At 37.7% G+C, this 19,622-nt stretch overlaps 1 protein-coding gene across 1 annotated transcript in view; it reads left to right on the forward strand.

Moving 5' to 3' along the window:
• Positions 1-6,898: 6,898 nt before the first annotated feature.
• Positions 6,899-19,622, forward strand: part of LOC123869388 (proteoglycan 4-like) — a 53,026-nt gene continuing 40,302 nt past the window's right edge. Inside the window, exon 1 of the mRNA XM_045912286.1 lies at positions 6,899-6,978. Coding sequence (XP_045768242.1) covers positions 6,961-6,978 — 18 coding nt within the window. The 5' untranslated portion in view covers positions 6,899-6,960. The remainder of the gene's footprint in view (positions 6,979-19,622) is intronic.

Raw genomic sequence — 19,622 nt, forward strand, 5'->3', positions numbered from 1 at the left:
CAATTAAAAGACGAAGAAGGTTCAACCCACATACCTACCTATGCTTACAATCTCAGGTGCGATGGGATCTGGAAGCGTATATAGTCCACCGAATCATTATTTCATGTAAACCTCGCCTAAACAGAGAATCAAAAGATAGAAATGCTAGACAAGTAGGGATGCTAAAAAATAATCGATTTTTATTTACCTAAATCGATTGTTATTTTCTTATAATCGATTTTTAGTAAATCGATTATATGAATGCCGTGACTTGCAGTCATTTTTTTTGTTTTTGAAACAATAAATTTTGCCATTTTGTTGGGATGCTCATACTTTCATTTTTTATTATCATAAATAAAACGTTTAATATTACTAAAATTTGTATCAATAATGCTTTTTGGTTTCCTTATTCCTTACCTTAAAATTTTAAAGGAACAGTAACTTTGATTTTTAGTTTTGAATTGGTTAAGTATTTTTTTAATTATTAATTCATATAATTTTATCTGATTTTTAATGTTATGATAAATTGTTAATATGAATTTATTAGGTTTATTATTGGAATATGAAAAGCACCTAGATACCTAGGCAATTCTAATAGTTTGAGGACTCACAAAGCCTTTTGTTCTTCGGACCACGAGAAATCTTAAAAGTCTATACCCCTATATATATAGTCGAACCCGAAGCCTTTTTCGACCGCGAGAAATCTTAATTTGTAAAGGTCTGCAGTCTAAACCCCTATATAAATAAATCAACAATTTCACGACTCGTAGAAAGAAATTCCTCGTTTCTAATAGATAAGGCGCATTGCTAGAATATTTTGCCTATTTGGCTTCTACCGTGTCCCTGTCATGTCCCACGATTGTTGACGTTGTCTTAGCATTAAAATCAATTTAATCCCTCACGATAGATTAAAAATTATAATAGGTATCTTTTAGTAGTGCGCTCCATCTTTCTCGCATCATATAGGTACTTTTAAGTTTTAAGTGTGGTTGCAGTCATACAAGCCTATAGGAAAAAATCTCCTGGAGTTTACCCGTACACCTACCTCCCTGAGTTCGATACAATCTGAGCACCTTTAAATCAAAACTGAAATACTACTGCCGTGTAACGTGTCACGAACTATGACCGCACCTTCGGAATTATCGACAAAAACGTTGACGCTCGTGGGAAACAAATTAATGATGATAAGAAGCTTAAATCATTCATTTGTCTTGTTTTTGTTTAAATAGTTGTGTGCACAGTATCATACTGTGTATTGTGTGTACAAATAAGTATTATAGGTGTAGGTACCTAAGTTATTAAGATGTATGACTTTGTTGAAATAAATAAATTTGAAATTTGAAATATCAAATATCATGATTAATGTCTGTTTTAAGGTTTTTTTCCCTGATGCTCGGAGGATAACCGAACTTCAGTTATCTTGCTTGACCTTGGCTAGCACGCCGTGATTTTTGACTACATCATCACTGTGAAGCCCTTGCCTCGATTTCAAAAAGCCCACACTGATTTACTTTTTTGAGGAGAATTTCAAAATTCTATTTTTATTTATACTTACAAAAAATTGTATGTATGTGTATCTAACAATTCTGACTATCAAAAGGTGTACAATAGTACCTATTTTTAACCCCCGACCCAAAAAGAGGGGTGTTATAAGTTTGACGTGTGTATCTGTGTATCTGTGTGTCTGTGTATCTGTGTATCTGTGTATCTGTGTATCTGTGTATCTGTCTGTGGCATCGTAGCGCCTAAACGAATGAACCGATTTTAATTTAGTTTTTTTTGTTTGAAAGGTGGCTTGATCGAGAGTGTTCTTAGCTATAATCTAAAAAAATTGGTTCAGCCGTTTAAGAGTTATCAGCTCTTTTCTAGTTTTCTTGTAGAAAAGAAGGTTAGATAACCGTTAGGTTCATAATATTATGTCAATAGACAAATGTCAAGCTGTCAAGATGGACGTTGTCTAAATAAATAATTATTTATTTGAAAATGATGTTCTGGAAAACTCAAATACTTTGGATCGTCGGGGGTGTTATAAATTTTTAATTTACACTTGTGAAAAAAATGATTTTCAGTTGAATTTGAAACTGAACCTGCCACAGCCATCGCAGCGCAGTCTTAGCGGCTATATTTTACACCCTGCCGTCTCCCCGCGGCAGCACATTTCTTAATGTTTCCTGGACTAGATATACTTAGAACTACTCAAAAAACATCTGTAGTAAAGGCCTTAGCTTAATAAAAAATTTATGGCCACGCCTCTTTTTGCTCAATAACTACAGATTCGAATTTTTAAAAAAGTGGAGTGAAAAAATAGGTGCCGTAGACTTCATTCACCTAGCTAAAATCTCCTACTTAGGCGAATCAGGTCTACTGATTAGTAGATTTTACAGAATTAAGAAAAAGAAAAGCTAGTTTTTGCATATTGCAGATGGCCTAGCTTATAATAAATCAGTTAATTAGCTGCTTTTTGATTTCTGCGGACGCGGTCTATGTTTCGTCGTTTCCTGTCTACGTTTAACTCTACTACAATTAAGATAAGCAACGTGGATACATAGCGCTAATTTAGAATGACGCATGCAGTACAATATCGACAGCGGACAGACAGCCGGACTTGCGGCGGCCTTGCTTTGTCCGCGAAGGCTCACCGCCACATATTGTTGTACAAGCATCGCACTGGCAGATTATAAACATGTTTGTTCTATAGCACACTAGATGATGCCTGCAACTCCGCCCGCGTAGATTGGATCCCCTGCAGCATCAGGATTGAGGAGTTGGAATCCAAATATTTCTATCGATTTAAAAAAAATCATAACCCTTCCTTTTGGCTTTGCCGCAGTTGGGTAACAAGTGTAAATTAAAAATTTATAACACCCCCGACAAGTGAAGGTTACAGCAACTAAAAAAAGCTGATAACTTTCAAACGGCTGAACCGATTTTCTTGGATTATTGCTAAGAACACTCTCGATCAAGCCACCTTTCAAACAAAAAAAAACTAAATTAAAATCGGTTCATTCGTTTAGGCGCTACGATGCCACAGACAGATACACAGATACACACGTCAAACTTATAACACCCCTCTTTTTGGGTCGGGGGTTAAAAAATACGCAAATCGGTTCAGAAATCGGAGAACACAACTCCTCCATTCTTGAAAGTCGGTTAAAGCCTGTTACTCCTTGGTTAATCCTCTACTTGTCTGTGAAAGTCCCGTCAAAATCGTATCGTGTCATATCGACATCGTATCGGAATGTGCAAAACCTGTCACTTTTATACAATTTCTGTTTGCCTGAGACGTTGATAGACACCAAGGATACGATTCGGATAGATTTTCGACGGTAACCGGACGCCGGGCGGGTGTCGTGAGCGAGTTTAGTGATCTAGTCCATTGTCTCCATTTCACTTTCGCGGAGCCTGCGCGCGCGCACGTTGTGTCAAGGTCGCTTGTGAGACGATCTACTTATCTTGAGCTTTTCATATAACTGCAAACGAAACGAACCGCATTTTTAGTTAACCATAATCAACCCATAGCCGCGCCGGCGCACTACTGAACATGGGTATCCTCTCAGAAGAGTTTGGACATAGTCCACCACGCCGTGGAAAATGGTCTGGTCTGGTGGGAGGCTCACTACACGGTAACTAGCCACAGTCGAAGCCTCCCACCAGACCAGACCAGACCAGAAATTTAGAAATCATAAAATTCCCAACTCCTGCCGGGAATCAAACTCGCGACCTCTCACTAATAACACCACAGCTAAAGGTATAGTACTTAATCACCGTAATTACACCGTTAGAAAGAAAATTAGCATAATGTATATGTTACATATTCATCTATGTAATGTTAGTAGGTAGGTACCTAGTAGCTACCTGCTGCCTACCATGTGCAATACATAATAGTGAAATCTTTTGAATGTCTGTCCGACAGTCTGAGTCTACCATTCATCAAATACTGGCTGTAACTGTAGGTACTGCTTATCTTTGTTTATCTGTTCAACATAGCTCGACTCCGTAAAACCTGCATCAATCATTATTACAATCGCAATTGTTGTTATTAGCTATTATGGTATTCTTGTTGCGACAATGCATTGTAGCCAATAGTGAGCGAGCGTCAACCAATCAGAGGCGATTGCGAGCGCGTTGTAGCTGTCACTGATGCCAACTATAGTACGATTCTACAATAATTAGTGTCAAGTAGGAATGTGCTTGTTTTCTTTTACGCAGACGAAGTCACATAAATATGGTTGTACGCGGTACATCGATGAGTCTATAATGATACCGCAGTAGGTGCGGTTGGGTAACGCGGCGGTCGGTGGTAACTCGAGTAGTCATCCATCAATGACTCTATTGGCGCTCGCGAATTCTGTGTCAAGAACTCGGTGTATGTTACTTTTTGCTACAATTCATCACTATTTACTTATTTTCATCATAGTTACCTATTTGAAAAACGGAAATTGGCATTACGGATAGTGGGAACAAAATTCCACTTGGGAATGTTCTCATGGGAGTTTCAGCTTTCTCTCTTCTAATTGGTCCGCGTTCGTGCTTTATCTTTATAAAACTCAAAATTGCTCAGAAGTATACTTTAAATAGTTAAATAAATTATTATTTGATCCAATTCGCTAGCAGCCCGTGAAAGATTCATTACTATACTCTAATTATTTATTTTTAAGACGCGGTGCTTATATAATATTAAGTAGATAAGTAGGTAAATTAAAACGCTTAGGTAAGCAGAACCATAACAAAATTTCTAAAAGATTGTTCTGATTTTCTTATTAGATATAGTTACTTTAGTTTTTCTTTACTCATAAGATAACTAAATCGTAGAAACCTCGGAGAAATGCGGAAGTGACGCGATTTCCTCGGTGCTTTAGACCTTCTGGAGTTATGTTTTTCACTCATAGCATGATTTCATTTTCAGTTCGCGGTAACAAGTAAAGGTCGTATGAGCCGGGCCGCGTACAGTCCGTCTCTATGCATTTCATTTCATAACAAAAACTCCTGACAAAAATTTACTTTACTCTTGTTCATAACAATAGCAATACTCTAACCATTTGGTTAAAATTAACTATAGTAAAAATGGCAATCAAAAACGTATCTTTGGTTTAACAATTTGGTTAGTGAGTTAAAGTAATTTTAACTAATAGTCAAGTCAACTTTTACTACGGATCAAAAAACCGACCCTTAGCTGAGATTTATAGAGCGCACTCTGACCTTGCTTAGACTTAAGACAGAGCTAAAACGAGACAGATGTATATCTCTCACATAAATCTGTCTCGTTTTAACTCAATTTTAAGTCTTAAGTCAAAGTGCGCTCTATAAATCTCACCCTTAGTTCACGGTGAACATTGCAACACGAGTGTCAATGGGTTGTACTCGTATTTGCAACAACAGTGCTGACTACATGCCGCAAATGCTCAACGGGTTTAACGTTGAATAATGCATTATCCACATTGTGGCGTAACCGTCCAAATCTGGTCGACTTGCAGGTTAACACATCGTTGCTACAGTTCGTCCTGTTGTTTACTGAGAAAACGTTACGGAAAAATCGTGTTATGAAACCTTTAATGGTCGTAAATTAGAGTTTGGAATACTTACTACCTCTGCTAATTATATTGAAGCACCCTGAAATTTAAATATTAGGGGGTTTCTCAAGCTGCTAATTTAAATATAATATTTTCGGTAATAGATATACTGTGCAGTCCAATAATGGTTTTAGAGTACCGATAGGGTTACCGCGCTGTTGTAGTGCATCAAAGATGTTTGCGGAGGCTTACAGGCTTTTCCTTTTTATGATGTAAGAATTTCTGGAATTTCTTCGATTACGGGGGTTTGTATAGGGATGGTACGAAAGTCCGTCATTTTTCAAGTTTTGTATGAAAATTGGCAAAGAAATACGTATTTCCGGATTTTTAGAAATTCCACACCCATGGTGGTTAAATAGGGGATCAAAATTAGCATGGAATCATTTTTCAAATTAGTATATGTATCTAAGAAGTTAGTATTTGGACTTTCGGCAAAATTGAAAAAGTAGGCACGTTTTTCAGGATTTTTGTAAATTCCTGAAAACCAATTCCTTCCCGTCCTCACCTATAGTGCTGAAACGTGGACACTGACAAACGGCCTTGTCCACAAATTCAAAGTCGCCCAGTGAGCTGTGGAGAGGGTTATCTTAGGTGTTTCCCTGAGGTATGAGATCCGAAATGAGGAGATCCGCAGGAGAACCAAGGTCACTGACATAGCCCAAAATATTAGCAAACTGAAGTGGCAGTGGGCAGGCCATGCCTGTCGTAGAGGCGATGGCCGTTGGAGCCGGAAAGTCCTTGAGTGGAAACCGCGTATAAGCAAGCGTAGTGTGGGACGGCCTCCAGCATAATGGACTGACGATATAAAGCGGCTGGCGGGAAGTGGCTGGATCAGGAAGGCTGAGCACCTGGTGTGGTGGCGCTCTATAGGGAAGGCCTGTGTCCTAAAGTGGAAGTCCACAGGCTGATAATGATGATGATGATAACAACTTGAAATTTAAGCTACGCGGGCCCCAAATTTACCCTGTGGGGCGAATTGCTAACTAAGGGTCTAATACTGAATGATAGCCACCGAGCTCATTTAACGGCATCTCTATACTAAAATTAATAACAGGTGTAGAGAATTAAAAGTTTTATAATATTTTGGTTTCCGTTCTACACAGCATCGTTTCGATAAAGCTTTGCCGGAGACTTCCCTGCGCCTGCGCATCGCGACTATGTCCCTCAGACGTCCACAACTTTTTTACTTTCTCTATTCAAATTCATTCTCGTTTCAGGATTATCGAACTAGGAAACGTTTAATCCAGATCGATCAAGCCTGTAGTGAAAATTCAATCGTAATTAATATAATAAAGGATTGGGGGGGCGGGTATATAACGCGCGCCCGGCGCCGGCCGCCATTCGCCGCGCGTTCTTCCGCGCATGCGTATACCCGCGAGTGACAAGTGACAGTTGACAAGTGACCTACAAAATGTCCGCCAAAATTTACGTAAGTGTCAAAATTACGCGTATAGGATTGTGGTTTCAGAACGCACCGTGGATTTTTTCAGTGTTTCTTTTGGAATGGTGGTTTTCAGTGTTTGGTGGTTCTATGCCACATTTCTATGCCTATTGTTATCTTAGTACGTAACGTAGGGCCTTGTAAATATTCTCAAGCTTTTAATATTTTATAATCTCTAATTAGCGTTAATTGTCAATTAAGGTTTTTGGACGGATGTTTGTTCTAGCTTAGCTAAGTAGCTAAGTTCTTGCTTTTTTGAGCTTTAACCTAAGCTTTGACTGGGCTTTCACGTTTGAGTCTAAGTGTAACTTTAATAGCAACAAATAATAACAATTAAAAATACTTATAAATAAACAGTTAAGTATAATTTTATTTACTAAGCACTTTGATGATTAATGGAACTATTTTAAATTAATTCAAATAGGTACAATTCGTAATTAAAAAATATATACTAATCTGTTCAGGCATTTAGTAGTTATAAAGGAATAAATAAACTGATATAGTAGGTACATAATAATTATTACACTCTGAAAATATTACACTTTTTTGGGCCACGCATAAGTGTTAAAATGTTTCCTAATTTTGATTGTTTGGATGAATGTTTTTTATATTTTTATGGAAGTTTTTCGTTTTTCTGATTTTCGTTAAGTTAATTCAGATAATAATTAACCTGCTGCTTAATTATATTGAGCGAAATGATACGGCCATGCGTGCGCGTCGGCGGCATCTCGTTAGACCTTTGGATGTGATCTCCGGGTCAAGAGAAGCCAGTCTGTGTGATATTGAAACGGTGGGAACGTAGTATTCGACGCAGTCAAAAATCATTGACTAAAACCTTTATAATAACTATTAGTGAGTTTAAATTATGATGCAATCATACTTTCCATAATTAATCTAATATTATAAATGCGAAAGTGTGTCTGTGCGTCTGTCTACTAGCTTTTCACGGCCCATCCATTCATCCGATTTTGATGTTTAGTACAGAGTTAGCTTACATCCCGGGGACCGTCATAGGCTACTTTTTGTCACGAAAAATAAAAGAGTTCCCACGGGATTAAAAAAAAACCGAAACCCGTATGGACGATGTTTGTGGGCATCATTTAGAAACTAGGTGAAAAGTATAGCCTACATATCCTTCGAGAAAAGGTAGCAGATAGACACACTTTCGTATTTATAATATTAGTATGGAGTAGGTATAGATTTACCATTTTTTTCTAAGAAACTTTTAAGAGCATTTTAAAAAAATTCTTCTTAAAGGGTTGTTTTAAGTTTTCTAAAGGAACTGAACGTTTTAATTTTATCTTAGTTGGAAATCGTTAGTTTTACACACCACTACCCATATTATAATGCTTATTGGTCTGTTGGTTTGTCCTTCAATTACGCCGCGACGGAGCGACGGATCGACGTCATTTTTTGCATGGGTATAGTTATAGACCTAGAAAGTGACATAGGTAGGCAAGGTCCTGGAAAATCAAATTTTAAAAACCTAAATCCACTCGGACAAAGTCGTGGGACTCACCTAATAAGTACCTACATAAATCATGCTATGAAACTTTGTCTTTAATTAAATAAAGTCTAAGCATAAGGTATGTCTTTACACATCAACATAGTCTAGATATTCAGCTAAGTAGATTCTCAGGTCTAGTCTGGTAATTTGAACTGTACACTTTAAAAGGACAAATAATGCGTTCAGGTCGTTCACACCAACCTCTGAGCAAACTCTTCAGGTTACTCAATATAGTTAGTGAGATATTAATTTCACTACTGCCGCCCTTTTGATAAAGAATGACTAACCCCAAAAATTAGTTTTTGCTTTAGAAAAATTAGTTTCTTTTGCCAAATCTTTGGTGATAAATAAAAAACACTTTTTGGGGTTAGCCGCTTTTAATCAAAAAGACGGTAGGTACCTAATATGGGTATAGTTCGCGACAGGTCATATAAACACTAATAATAATAATTTGTAAAAAAACCTATGAGTCAATATCTGCAGAATCATAGATATGCGAAATCCGTATAATTATTCAAAGAAATCCCTTACCATATAATATTACCTGATAAAGAGAGGGGTCTCGACTCTCAGCAATGAAAGAGAAAAAATTGGGTCTCTACCTGCTAAATATTTCCAATTAGAATATTGCTGAACAGTAAATAGGTACCTACGTATCTTTGTGCCAAATTGCAAAAGAATAATTAACATGTAACATGTTTGTCCGTGTATGGACGGAGCAACAATCTAAATCTTAGACTCAACGTGGGATAGAAAACGATTCAAAACCTACAATATCCATGTAAAAAGTAGGATGTGCATTAATTGTAATGATTTTAAACTCATCTGATTATTCAATCATCTTTAGATTATTTCTTTCTTTTACGATTTGAGAGCAAGACTACACACTGATTTATCATCATCATAATCAATCCATCGCTGCTGGCTCACTACTGAGAACTTCCAGAATGAGAATAGTTTAGGCATAGTCCAACACGCTGGCTTAGAACGGATTGGCAGACTTCACACACCTCTGAGAATATTTTGAAGAACACTTAGCCATGCAAAATTTCTCTCAATGTTTTTGCCCTGCCACTTTAGCTTCGCAAGTCGTTTAACTATGGTAGTTACTCTGGTTCTCCAACGGATAAGCGTAAGAGGGCCTCAGTAACCGATGATTTACGAGTAGTTAGACCAAATGTACCGGAAAATACACTTATACCTACTTACATTCTGATTCTACAATAATAACAATGATCTTCCAAAACAAAGCTATAGGAAGTGGACAGTGATTGTTATTATTAGCTGTGGCATAATATTTGGTTTGCTCTAACATAACTCTAACGGTTACTTCCTGCGACTGAGTTAGTGAGTTTTCACTTTCGTTGAACATCGAAAGTGAAACGCGGTGTGAAGCAAAATGTATCAACGCCGGTATTGCAATGATCGAGCTTACTAAGTAGGTATAGATAGCCACAATAAACGAATAATAACGGACTTTGTGAACGATTGTAAGTAATATTAATTTCATTTTCTCCGGTTTCGATATCGTACCGTTATTGAAAGTTATATTTTACTAGATGATGCCCGCGACTTCGTCCGCGTGGATTTAGGTTCTTTTAAACATCCAAAGGGAACTAATACTTTGATTTTCCGGGACAAAACGTAGCCTATATCCGTATTCGGGATGTGAGCTATCTCTGTACCAGATAGGTGATTCCCGTGACTTCGTCCACGTGGATTTAGGTTCTTTTAAACATCCAAAGGGAACTAATACTTTGATTTTCCGGGACAAAACGTAGCCTATATCCGTATTCGGGATGTGAGCTATCTCTGTACCAGATAGGTGATTCCCGTGACTTCGTCCACGTGGATTTAGGTTTTTAAAAATCCCGTGGGAACTGCTGTAAAATCTTTTGCTTACAGCAGTTTAGAACAAGTGTAAATTAAAAATTTATAACACCCTCGACAAGTGAAGGTTACAGTAACTAGAAAAGAGCTGATAACTTTCAAACGGCTGAACCGATTTTCTTGGATTATAGCTAAGAAAACTCTCGATCAAGCCACCTTTCAAGCAAAAAAAAAACTAAATTAAAATTGGTTCATTAGTTTTGGAGCTACGATGCCACAGACAGATACACAGATACACAGATGCACAGATACACACGTCAAACTTATAACACCCCTCTTTTTGGGTCGGGGGTTAAAAAGATGAATGTGCGCAATTTTTTCTTAGAAAAGTTTATTCTCTGTAATACTATTTGAAAGGTTACAAAAACCTCCATGCCTTGCCTACTTTAGTTACATTTGAACAACTTCTCGGTTCACTTATCTATCGCCCATCACGACCAAGCGTTGGTTGGGCGTACCTAATACAGTATTTCCAAATCAGTGTGGGCGTGAGATCGCTACGTACATTTCCGAGTATAGACGGTGGCTATTAATCTCTGGTCATTATCAGGCTGTCAGTAAGTGTAAGGGCTCCTTTAAACTTCAGATCGGCTTATAAGATATCATTCGTCTCTGCATTCAATGGCTAAGATGCTTGTCTCAAGGCATCTTGACGAGGCATCGCGTTTATGTGAACGTCTCTATTGAATCCAAGTGGAAAGAGGAAATAAGTAGGTATTATTTAAGTATTGGAGCCTTAACTACATATTGCCGAAAACCGTGAAGTTGTAAACATCACACAAAAAACATGTTTATGAACATATAAAATTACTATTTTCAACTTTAAAAGTAAGACTATGTATATCAACTGGGGTATCATATGAAAGAGCTTCACCTGTACATTCTAAAACAGATTTACATCGTGCAAAACGTCAAAAAAATACGACTGTAGTACAAGCCCCTCGGTGCGCGAGTCTGACTCGCACTTGGCCAGTTCTTTGATAAGTAAATAAGTATGCTTATAGCTGACCTCAGCGTTACCAAGTGTTACAGTCATTACTGCCATTTAGCATGCTGTGAACTCCACTGTTACTGGATTGTACACTTGAAATTAACTTTCCCCGCAATGACTGGTCATTTGATTCAGCAGAGTTTTGCGGCTTTGACGTACTAGAGATTTCTATACTTCCTCGATTAACTTCGAAAGAAGAAAAAGTTTATTTTGTTGGTGATGGCTCCAACTATAGGTAACATTGTTACAAGTACAAAAATAACAACGATTTCATTCATCATCATCATGATCAACCCATCGCCAGGCCACTACTGAGCACGGGTCTCCTCAAGACCGTCACGCTGCCTGTTCAAGTGCGAATTGGCAGACTTCACACACCATTAGAGTCGGGATCGAAACCCTGACCTCAAGAATAGAAGGCGGACGTCTTAACCACTGGGCTATCACGGCTTAACCGTGTAGGTATGCTGTAACAACTTGTTCTGACCTGGTTCCCAAGGAAACGGAAGCGTATGACAGACGCATCATGCAGCTCGTGACAATGGAAAACACGATTTTGACTTTGCGACAAAATATTGCAACATAGTATAGTTCGCGACAAGGCGAAATGGCTATCGTATCGTGGTGAGGTGGAGGATCTCTAAACATGGGGTTCCCATGTTTAGAGATCCTCATGTTTAGACACCCCCAAGGGACAAACATGTCCCTTGGGGGTGTCTAAAAATCATAACGGGAACAATTTTGTAGGTCCAAGGGTTTGTACTGTCAGTCAGTAAGTCAGGACTTTTTATATTGTATTATTTAGACTAAATATATCTAATTAAATACAAAAAATGTTTCTATCTATGTCGGTTATAGATTTTGAATCCATCCAACCTATGCACCCCAAACCAGTTTCATTAGAAAGGCAATAATGCGAAGATGGTTTTAGAAAAAAGAAAGGAATAAGGAAATTTGTTTTTAGCGTAGTAGCACACGCCGGGTGCATCTGCTAGTATTCAGAGTTTAGACTATAGTACATACATATAAGTATTACAATTTCCATAGAACATTTAGGTGGGAATTAAGACCTCAGTCAAGATGGCTTAATAAATTACCTACTAATTTGATGAAACACGAGAGATACCTTCAAGGTTGCAAACTATTGACAAGGTCAGGAAGAAGATTGTACAATAAAAACAATTTAATTGTTTATCTAGCTAAATTAATCTCAATACAAATCAAGTGCGAATTTTAGCGATAACAATCATAAGAGCAGTAGGTATTCACTGTCAGATTGAATATTATCTGATCGCAAGTGGATTGGGGCACGAGGTGAACAATAGATTATTGCGTGGATGGTAATCGTATTGTTTGTCTTGAATTTATTTAATTGAGTCAATACCTATTGCGTCCGACTGGCGGACCTACGATATTCAGACATGTTGTCGTTTCAATATCGTATTCCGATTTCCATGTGTCACTTTCATATGGATTATTTATTTATTTTAATTTTATTTATTTGTAACAGAGACGTAATAATATAGAGAAAAAGAAAGAAGAAGGGGTCAGGAAAGCACTTTTAATATCTATAAGAGATCTCTACCAGTGATCCTTGGTAGTGCGAGAAGTTGTAAAGGGATTGGAATAGATTACTAGTAGATAATATTGTCCGGGTGGGTTTAGATATTCTAAAAATTTCGTAGGAACTCTTTGATTCCGCGGAATAATAAGTATTATTATCAAATAATATAATATGACGCCCACATCATCAAGAAAATAAAAGGTCTTTGAAGGTATTTTAAGAATCCCGTGGGAACTATTTAATTTTTGGGTTCCGTACCCCAAAAGGAAAATCGGAACCCTTATAGGACCACTTTGTTGTCTGTTTGTCTGTCTGTCTGTCTATCCATCCGTCCGTCCGTCCTGCCTATATGGTACTTCCCGGTGACCTAGAATCATGAAATTTGGCAGGTTGGTAGGTCTCATAGCACAAGTAAAGAAATAAATCCGAAAACCGTGAATTTATGGTTACATAATTTAAAAAAATACTTACTTACTTATACCTCTTTACTTATAATATCGTCGGCCCATTTTGCTGGTGGCCCCGCTTACTTGAACATACGGTCTTCCCTCTAGAACTTTCAGCTCTAATGGCCATCGTCCCTTCAAAAGCATGCCACCTCAACTTGCTGATGGTTTGAGCTATTAGACTACAGGCCCATGTTTAAAAATGGGTGGGTCATATGAACCACCAGGTGACGTATACAGGACGATATAAGAGCATAAAATAATAAGTTTCAGCACTATGCCGTCACTTGTAAGCTGTCCAACAGAGTGCTGGTGAGAATTGAAAAGTGCAGGTAGAGTGAGTACATTTTGGTCATATATTTTTGTACGGCATTTTTACCATCGATAGATCCATGAAAAATAATAAGAAAGCGCGCAGTGCCGTAAAAAAATGGTGCGCTACAAAGTCAGTAAATGTTTTGATTTTCTGACAATTTCCGGGGTAAATTTGGTCATTTAATTCTGTACGGCACTAGTTTCATACTGTTTCAATACAGCCTCTAATCCATTATTCCGCAACGCCGTACAAAAATCATGCGACAAGGGGAAAAAATTGAGGGTAGCAACCCCCTCTCTTTCCGTGGTCCGGGGGGTGATTTGAGAAAGTACGGCTTTGGTTCCAAAACATTATCTAGCACTCAAAAGTACTATTAAAAATAATGCCGTAAAAAAATTAGTGTTCATTTGAATGTGTATCAATAATTATCTTAATTTCATGGTATACTTAATTTTTAAAGCTGTAAAATCATTTGACTCTGTACGGCAACTTTTTTTTTAACATGATAGTGTAAAATACTATTGTTATATAGTATTGCCGTTCAAAAGAAACTGTTCTAAAAAAAATTATAGATAAATACAAAAACTGAAATTTTTCAAATTATTGCAAAAGTTTAAATATTCATAGATTAATAAAATATAGCAATTTTCTACGCTTTTCCCTTGTTTTAAATAGTATTAAGATAAATAAATTAGGAAAAAATTATGCCGTACATTTTAATGCAGACCATATCTTTTAGGCTGATGAAAATGACGCTACCATTTTAAGGGTAGTACTTTATGGCCATCTGATACTGTACGGCATTAACATATTTTTGAAGAGAACAATTGATAATATGATAAAATCACTATGCCGTCTAACTGAAGTGAACGGGTGTGTATATAATATCCACATCCCCTACAAACCTTTGGAGTTTGGACCAACGAAAATGTACGGCATGTAAAAAAATATTATCTATGCATAAAACACTTTCAAAATAAATTAATTTTATGTTGTTTCAAATCACCCCCCGGACCACGGAAAGAGAGGGGGTTGCTACCCTCAATTTTTTCCCCTTGTCGCATGATTTTTGTACGGCGTTGCGGAATAATGGATTAGAGGCTGTATTGAAACAGTATGAAACTAGTGCCGTACAGAATTAAATGACCAAATTTACCCCGGAAATTGTCAGAAAATCAAAACATTTACTGACTTTGTGGCGCACCATTTTTTTACGGCACTGCGCGCTTTCTTATTATTTTTCATGGATCTATCGATGGTAAAAATGCCGTACAAAAATATATGACCAAAATGTACTCACTCTACCTGCACTTTTCAATTCTCACCAGCACTCTGTTGGACAGCTTACAAGTGACGGCATAGTGCTGAAACTTATTATTTTATGCTCTTATATCGTCCTGTATACGTCACCTGGTGGTTCATATGACCCACCCATTTTTAAACATGGGCCTGTAGTCTATATAGGCTGACATAGCCCAATTTATTATTTATCAACGCATTTTTCACGAAAGGCTTACCAAAATAGTGAATCATGGCGGCGTGAAACATTAGATAGCAGCTGCTCAGATTGCTTCTGGTTGTATATGGGCGGTATAATTGGCGACTTTGCCTATTTTGTTACAAAAGTCACAGCATTTCGTCAAAGGAGATAAAATCGCTCCGCCCGTTGTACCCATTTACAAGACAAATGCTTTCATAGGTCAAAAGTTTGCCCCTGCAGGCAAGTGGCCAAACATCGGCCAAGTGAGTCAGATATTACTCAATTTACGACCCGTAAAGATTTACATCTTTATTGTCATTGGGTCACTAATATTGTGTTTGGTTGGTCTAATGGCTAGGTTTTCGGCTGCGGATCATTAGATCCATGATTCAAGGACCAGGTCGGGCTTAAAAAAGGGTTTTTTTGACAAAGTATTCTCAGTTCAAGTCTGGGGTCGGGTTGAAAAAGGTTTTTCTGTCAAAAAATTCGCAGTTCGAGTCACGGGTGGGCTTAGGAACAGTTTTTCTGTAAATAAATCAGTACAAGCCCGGAGTTTTTTTTTAATATAAAAAATTTTCAAAAGAAAAATAAAACCGACTTCAAAAACCAAAAACACTAAAAAGTAGAAAATAATTTTTGTTTAGCTACACATGTAATGTACCTAGGTATGAAGTCGAGCGAGCATATTAAAACAAAATTAGAAATCCAAGAGTGAAGCTCGCCCGACTTCATACCTAGGTACATTACATGTGTAGCTAAACAAAAATTATTTTCTACTTTTTAGTGTTTTTGGTTTTTGAAGTCGGTTTTATTTTTCTTTTGAAAATTTTTTATTTCACAATTTTTAGTGGCCCCACTGTACTATAATATGCTATGCCCAGTTAAAACCCTACTGTTTACTAAGCTATTACAGTGATCACGAGCAATTTGCTCTTATCCATTGAGGAGTTCTGTTCTCCATCTTCGAAGATATTCATCAGATCTTCAACAAATTTATATGGGACCACCTGCACAGCATACCCTTTCAAACAAAAAAAAATTCCAAATCGGTCCAGGGGTCTTTGAGTAATCGGGGAACATACATAAAAAATAAAAAAAAAATAAAAAAAAAAAAAAAAGATCCCGACGAATTGAGAACCTCCTCCTTTTTTTGGAAGTCGGTTAATAAATAGCGAGAAAACGACCAAGCAGATTACTCGATGGAATACCGCTGCGCCTATGCACAGTTGCAGGAGCCGCTAATGCATTGCCGGCTTTTCAGGAATTTTTGGAGACTTGGCGGTATTCATTCGTAAATAGTGCGCCTGGTCTCTCTCTGGTCATGTTGAATTGCCATCCCATTGGATTATGAGAGTGTGGGAATTGAGAATGTAGAATAACGAATCGATTCACAGTTGGCCTTTATTCATCAAAATCGGTTCAATAGTTTAGGCACTACGCTGGAACATATTATGTGGTATGCTGTATGTGTACAACAAACATAAATCCATAAATATTGGATCAATCTGCTCAACTGCCGCTAAAATCATAATGCGATGCTTTTGTCTCTACCGTAGGCGGGTAAAAAAAGGAGTTCATAGTTCATTGGTAGTAAAACCTAACAGAGTATGCAGATGAACCGAGCCTGGTGTATATTTTGTTTGAATAAGTAATATCGAAAGCAAAAGTCGTCTATTGTTCTCGCTTTTTCTCGCACTAATGTAGCAGAGAAACATAATTAGCTCACACATAATATACACATTGAAAGTGTTTTAAGTGCCTTTTTCCCACGACTAGATGACGTTGAGAAAATTATCTCTCGATTGTCTAGCACTTTACGACGTTACCACTTACCACGGACTTGGAATAGCTAGACACCGCAGGCTCGTCCAGCCGGGCGATTCAGAACACTCGATTCGGTAATTTATCGTACGATAACATGTATTTTACAAAAAATACATCTTATCGTACGATCACTTACCGAATCGAGTGTTCTGAATCGCCCGCTAGGGGTGCGTGAAATTTCAGCTAAGACCTAAGCGCCTATTTTAAATGAAACATCGATCCTATCTACCGTAGAAATCTGTTGTTTTAAAGTTTTAAATTTAAAGTCGGTCTAGATACCTATTTCATAAGTAGGTGCCCGGTTGTGAAATCGTACTATGCTTTTTTAAAAATAAAAGTAAAAATTACTTCTTTTTCTTTCATGATATAAACTTATATAAGAAATCATATTGAATTTTGTATTGTTCTGTTCGTCGAAAGAACGAAACAACGAACAAACTTTCGTTGTACGAAATCTAAACTACGTAGATAGGTAGGTAAGCCACTAAAAATATATTTATGTAAGTACATTGAGTAGAACTAACTCTTTTTACCCGACTATGCACATCTAAGCTATTGAGGCTTGATTGTATTTTGTAATTTTTTTGTTTACCTCACGTTAGGTTACAAGAGGAAAACCAACTACTTAACAAAAAAATTTAATAAAAACCCTGTACCTACTAAAAACAATATTTCTAAGAAATGAGGACGTAAACAAGATACACCGATAGTGTGAAACAGCAATTATTTAGAGGCCAATGAAGTATGTAATGTTTTAATTGTATGTGTACGTGAAAACAATTAGGCAAGTAGCTAGGTAGGTATTAACAAAGCAGTCGCGGTCGTTCGTCACGGTTGAAACACGAGGAATTCGTGACCTCTAGACCCCGGATTTAAGGAATTTCGGAAATTGCTTCCTTACCGTGATTAACTGATGATGAGAGTCGTGAAGGTCGAGATGATAATCGGCGCGCTAACCCGGCGCGGGATAGCGCGGATGCTGTGGGCATAGCGCATATATTGTGTGTGTGTGTGTGTTCGGGGAGTCCCCTGCCTCACACCCCAATTGCCATCTTGATCTATCGCGTACTTATCACTATGCCCGCGTAGAATTAGGTTTTTGGAAAATCCCATGGAAACTCTTTGGTTTTCTGGGGAAAAAGGTAGGTACCTAGGTATTAATAAAAGTGATTTTTTACCCCCGACCCAAAAAGAGGCGTGTTATATAAGTTTGACGTGTGTATCTGTGTATCTGTCTGCATCGTAGCTCTTATACTAATGAACCGATTTTAATTTAGTTTTTTTTTTTGTTGGAAAGGTGGCTTGATCGAGAGTGTTCTTAGCTGTAACCTTCACTTGTCGGGGGTGTAATAAATTTTTTATTTACACTTGTTCACAAGAAGAAATTTGAAACTTTGTTTTTCCGGGATAAAAAGAAGCCTTTGCCCATCCCTGGGATGGAAGCTAAAGATGATGTCGCAATTAAAAGATAAGTAAAATGGTCTCGACTAATAAAAATAAAAACAAAGCACTTTGTACTCCACTAAACAGAAAGTAATGCCGACGGCCATTCGATAGCCATTATTCTAATACCATTATGTTCACGAGTCCAGTAATAGGCAGTGATACATCATCGAGCTACGAGTCTAATAACAATAAAAGCGTTTCAAAACGACCAAGCCGCGGCCGCACACGCCGCTTTCCCAACAGTTTATATTGTGATTAATACGAAAGCATCGGCCTATTGTTATCAGATTAATAAATCTATTAGCTCCCAGTGGCTAGAACGTAATCTGTATCTGACAGAATTTACGATTACGTACAAGGTACTTTACTTTATGGCGTTACTTCATCATCATCGCTATCCACCCATAGACAGTCCACAGCTGGACATAGGTCTCTTGCAGGGATTCCCACACACCACGGTTTACGCCGCCGGAACCCAGGCCTCTTGCGATTCGTTAGATGTGTCATCGTGACGTGTCATTGAGGTCCCGTTGACCGCGACCAATGCAACTGGGTTGAAATATCGATAATTCAAAATCATCATTTTAATTCCGTATACTTTACCCGTTATATACATTCACTTCGTTCATGTGGATCAGATTTTCTAAAAATCCCGTAAGAACTCTTTAATTTACCGGGATAATCCAGGGTATAATCTATCTCCATTCTAAATTTCAGCCAAATCCGTCCGGTAGTTTTTGCGTGAAAGAGTATCAAACACTAGCTGATACCCGCGACTTTGTTCGCGTGGATGTAGGTTTTTTAAAATTCCCGTGGGAACTCTTTGATTTTATTTTCCGGGATAAAAAGTAGCCTATGTGCTAATCCAGGGTATAATCTATCTCCATTGTAAATTTCAGTCCAATCCGTCCAGTAGTTTTTGCGTGAAGGAGTAACAAACACACACACACACACACACACACACACACACACACATAAAAACTTTCTCCTTTATAATATTAGTGTGATACACACATACATTCACCTTTATAATATTAGATATGTCATTACTGTGTCGTTCTCCACCTACTGACTGGGTCCAGAGCTTCTAAAGCTGCGTTTTTCGGTGTGCATCGGAAAGTGCAGCTTTGGAAGCTGCTACGGTCACTACTTATTCTAGAACCTGGGG

Source organism: Maniola jurtina, chromosome 11, assembly GCF_905333055.1.
Source record: "Maniola jurtina chromosome 11, ilManJurt1.1, whole genome shotgun sequence".
Lineage (NCBI taxonomy): Eukaryota > Metazoa > Arthropoda > Insecta > Lepidoptera > Nymphalidae > Maniola > Maniola jurtina.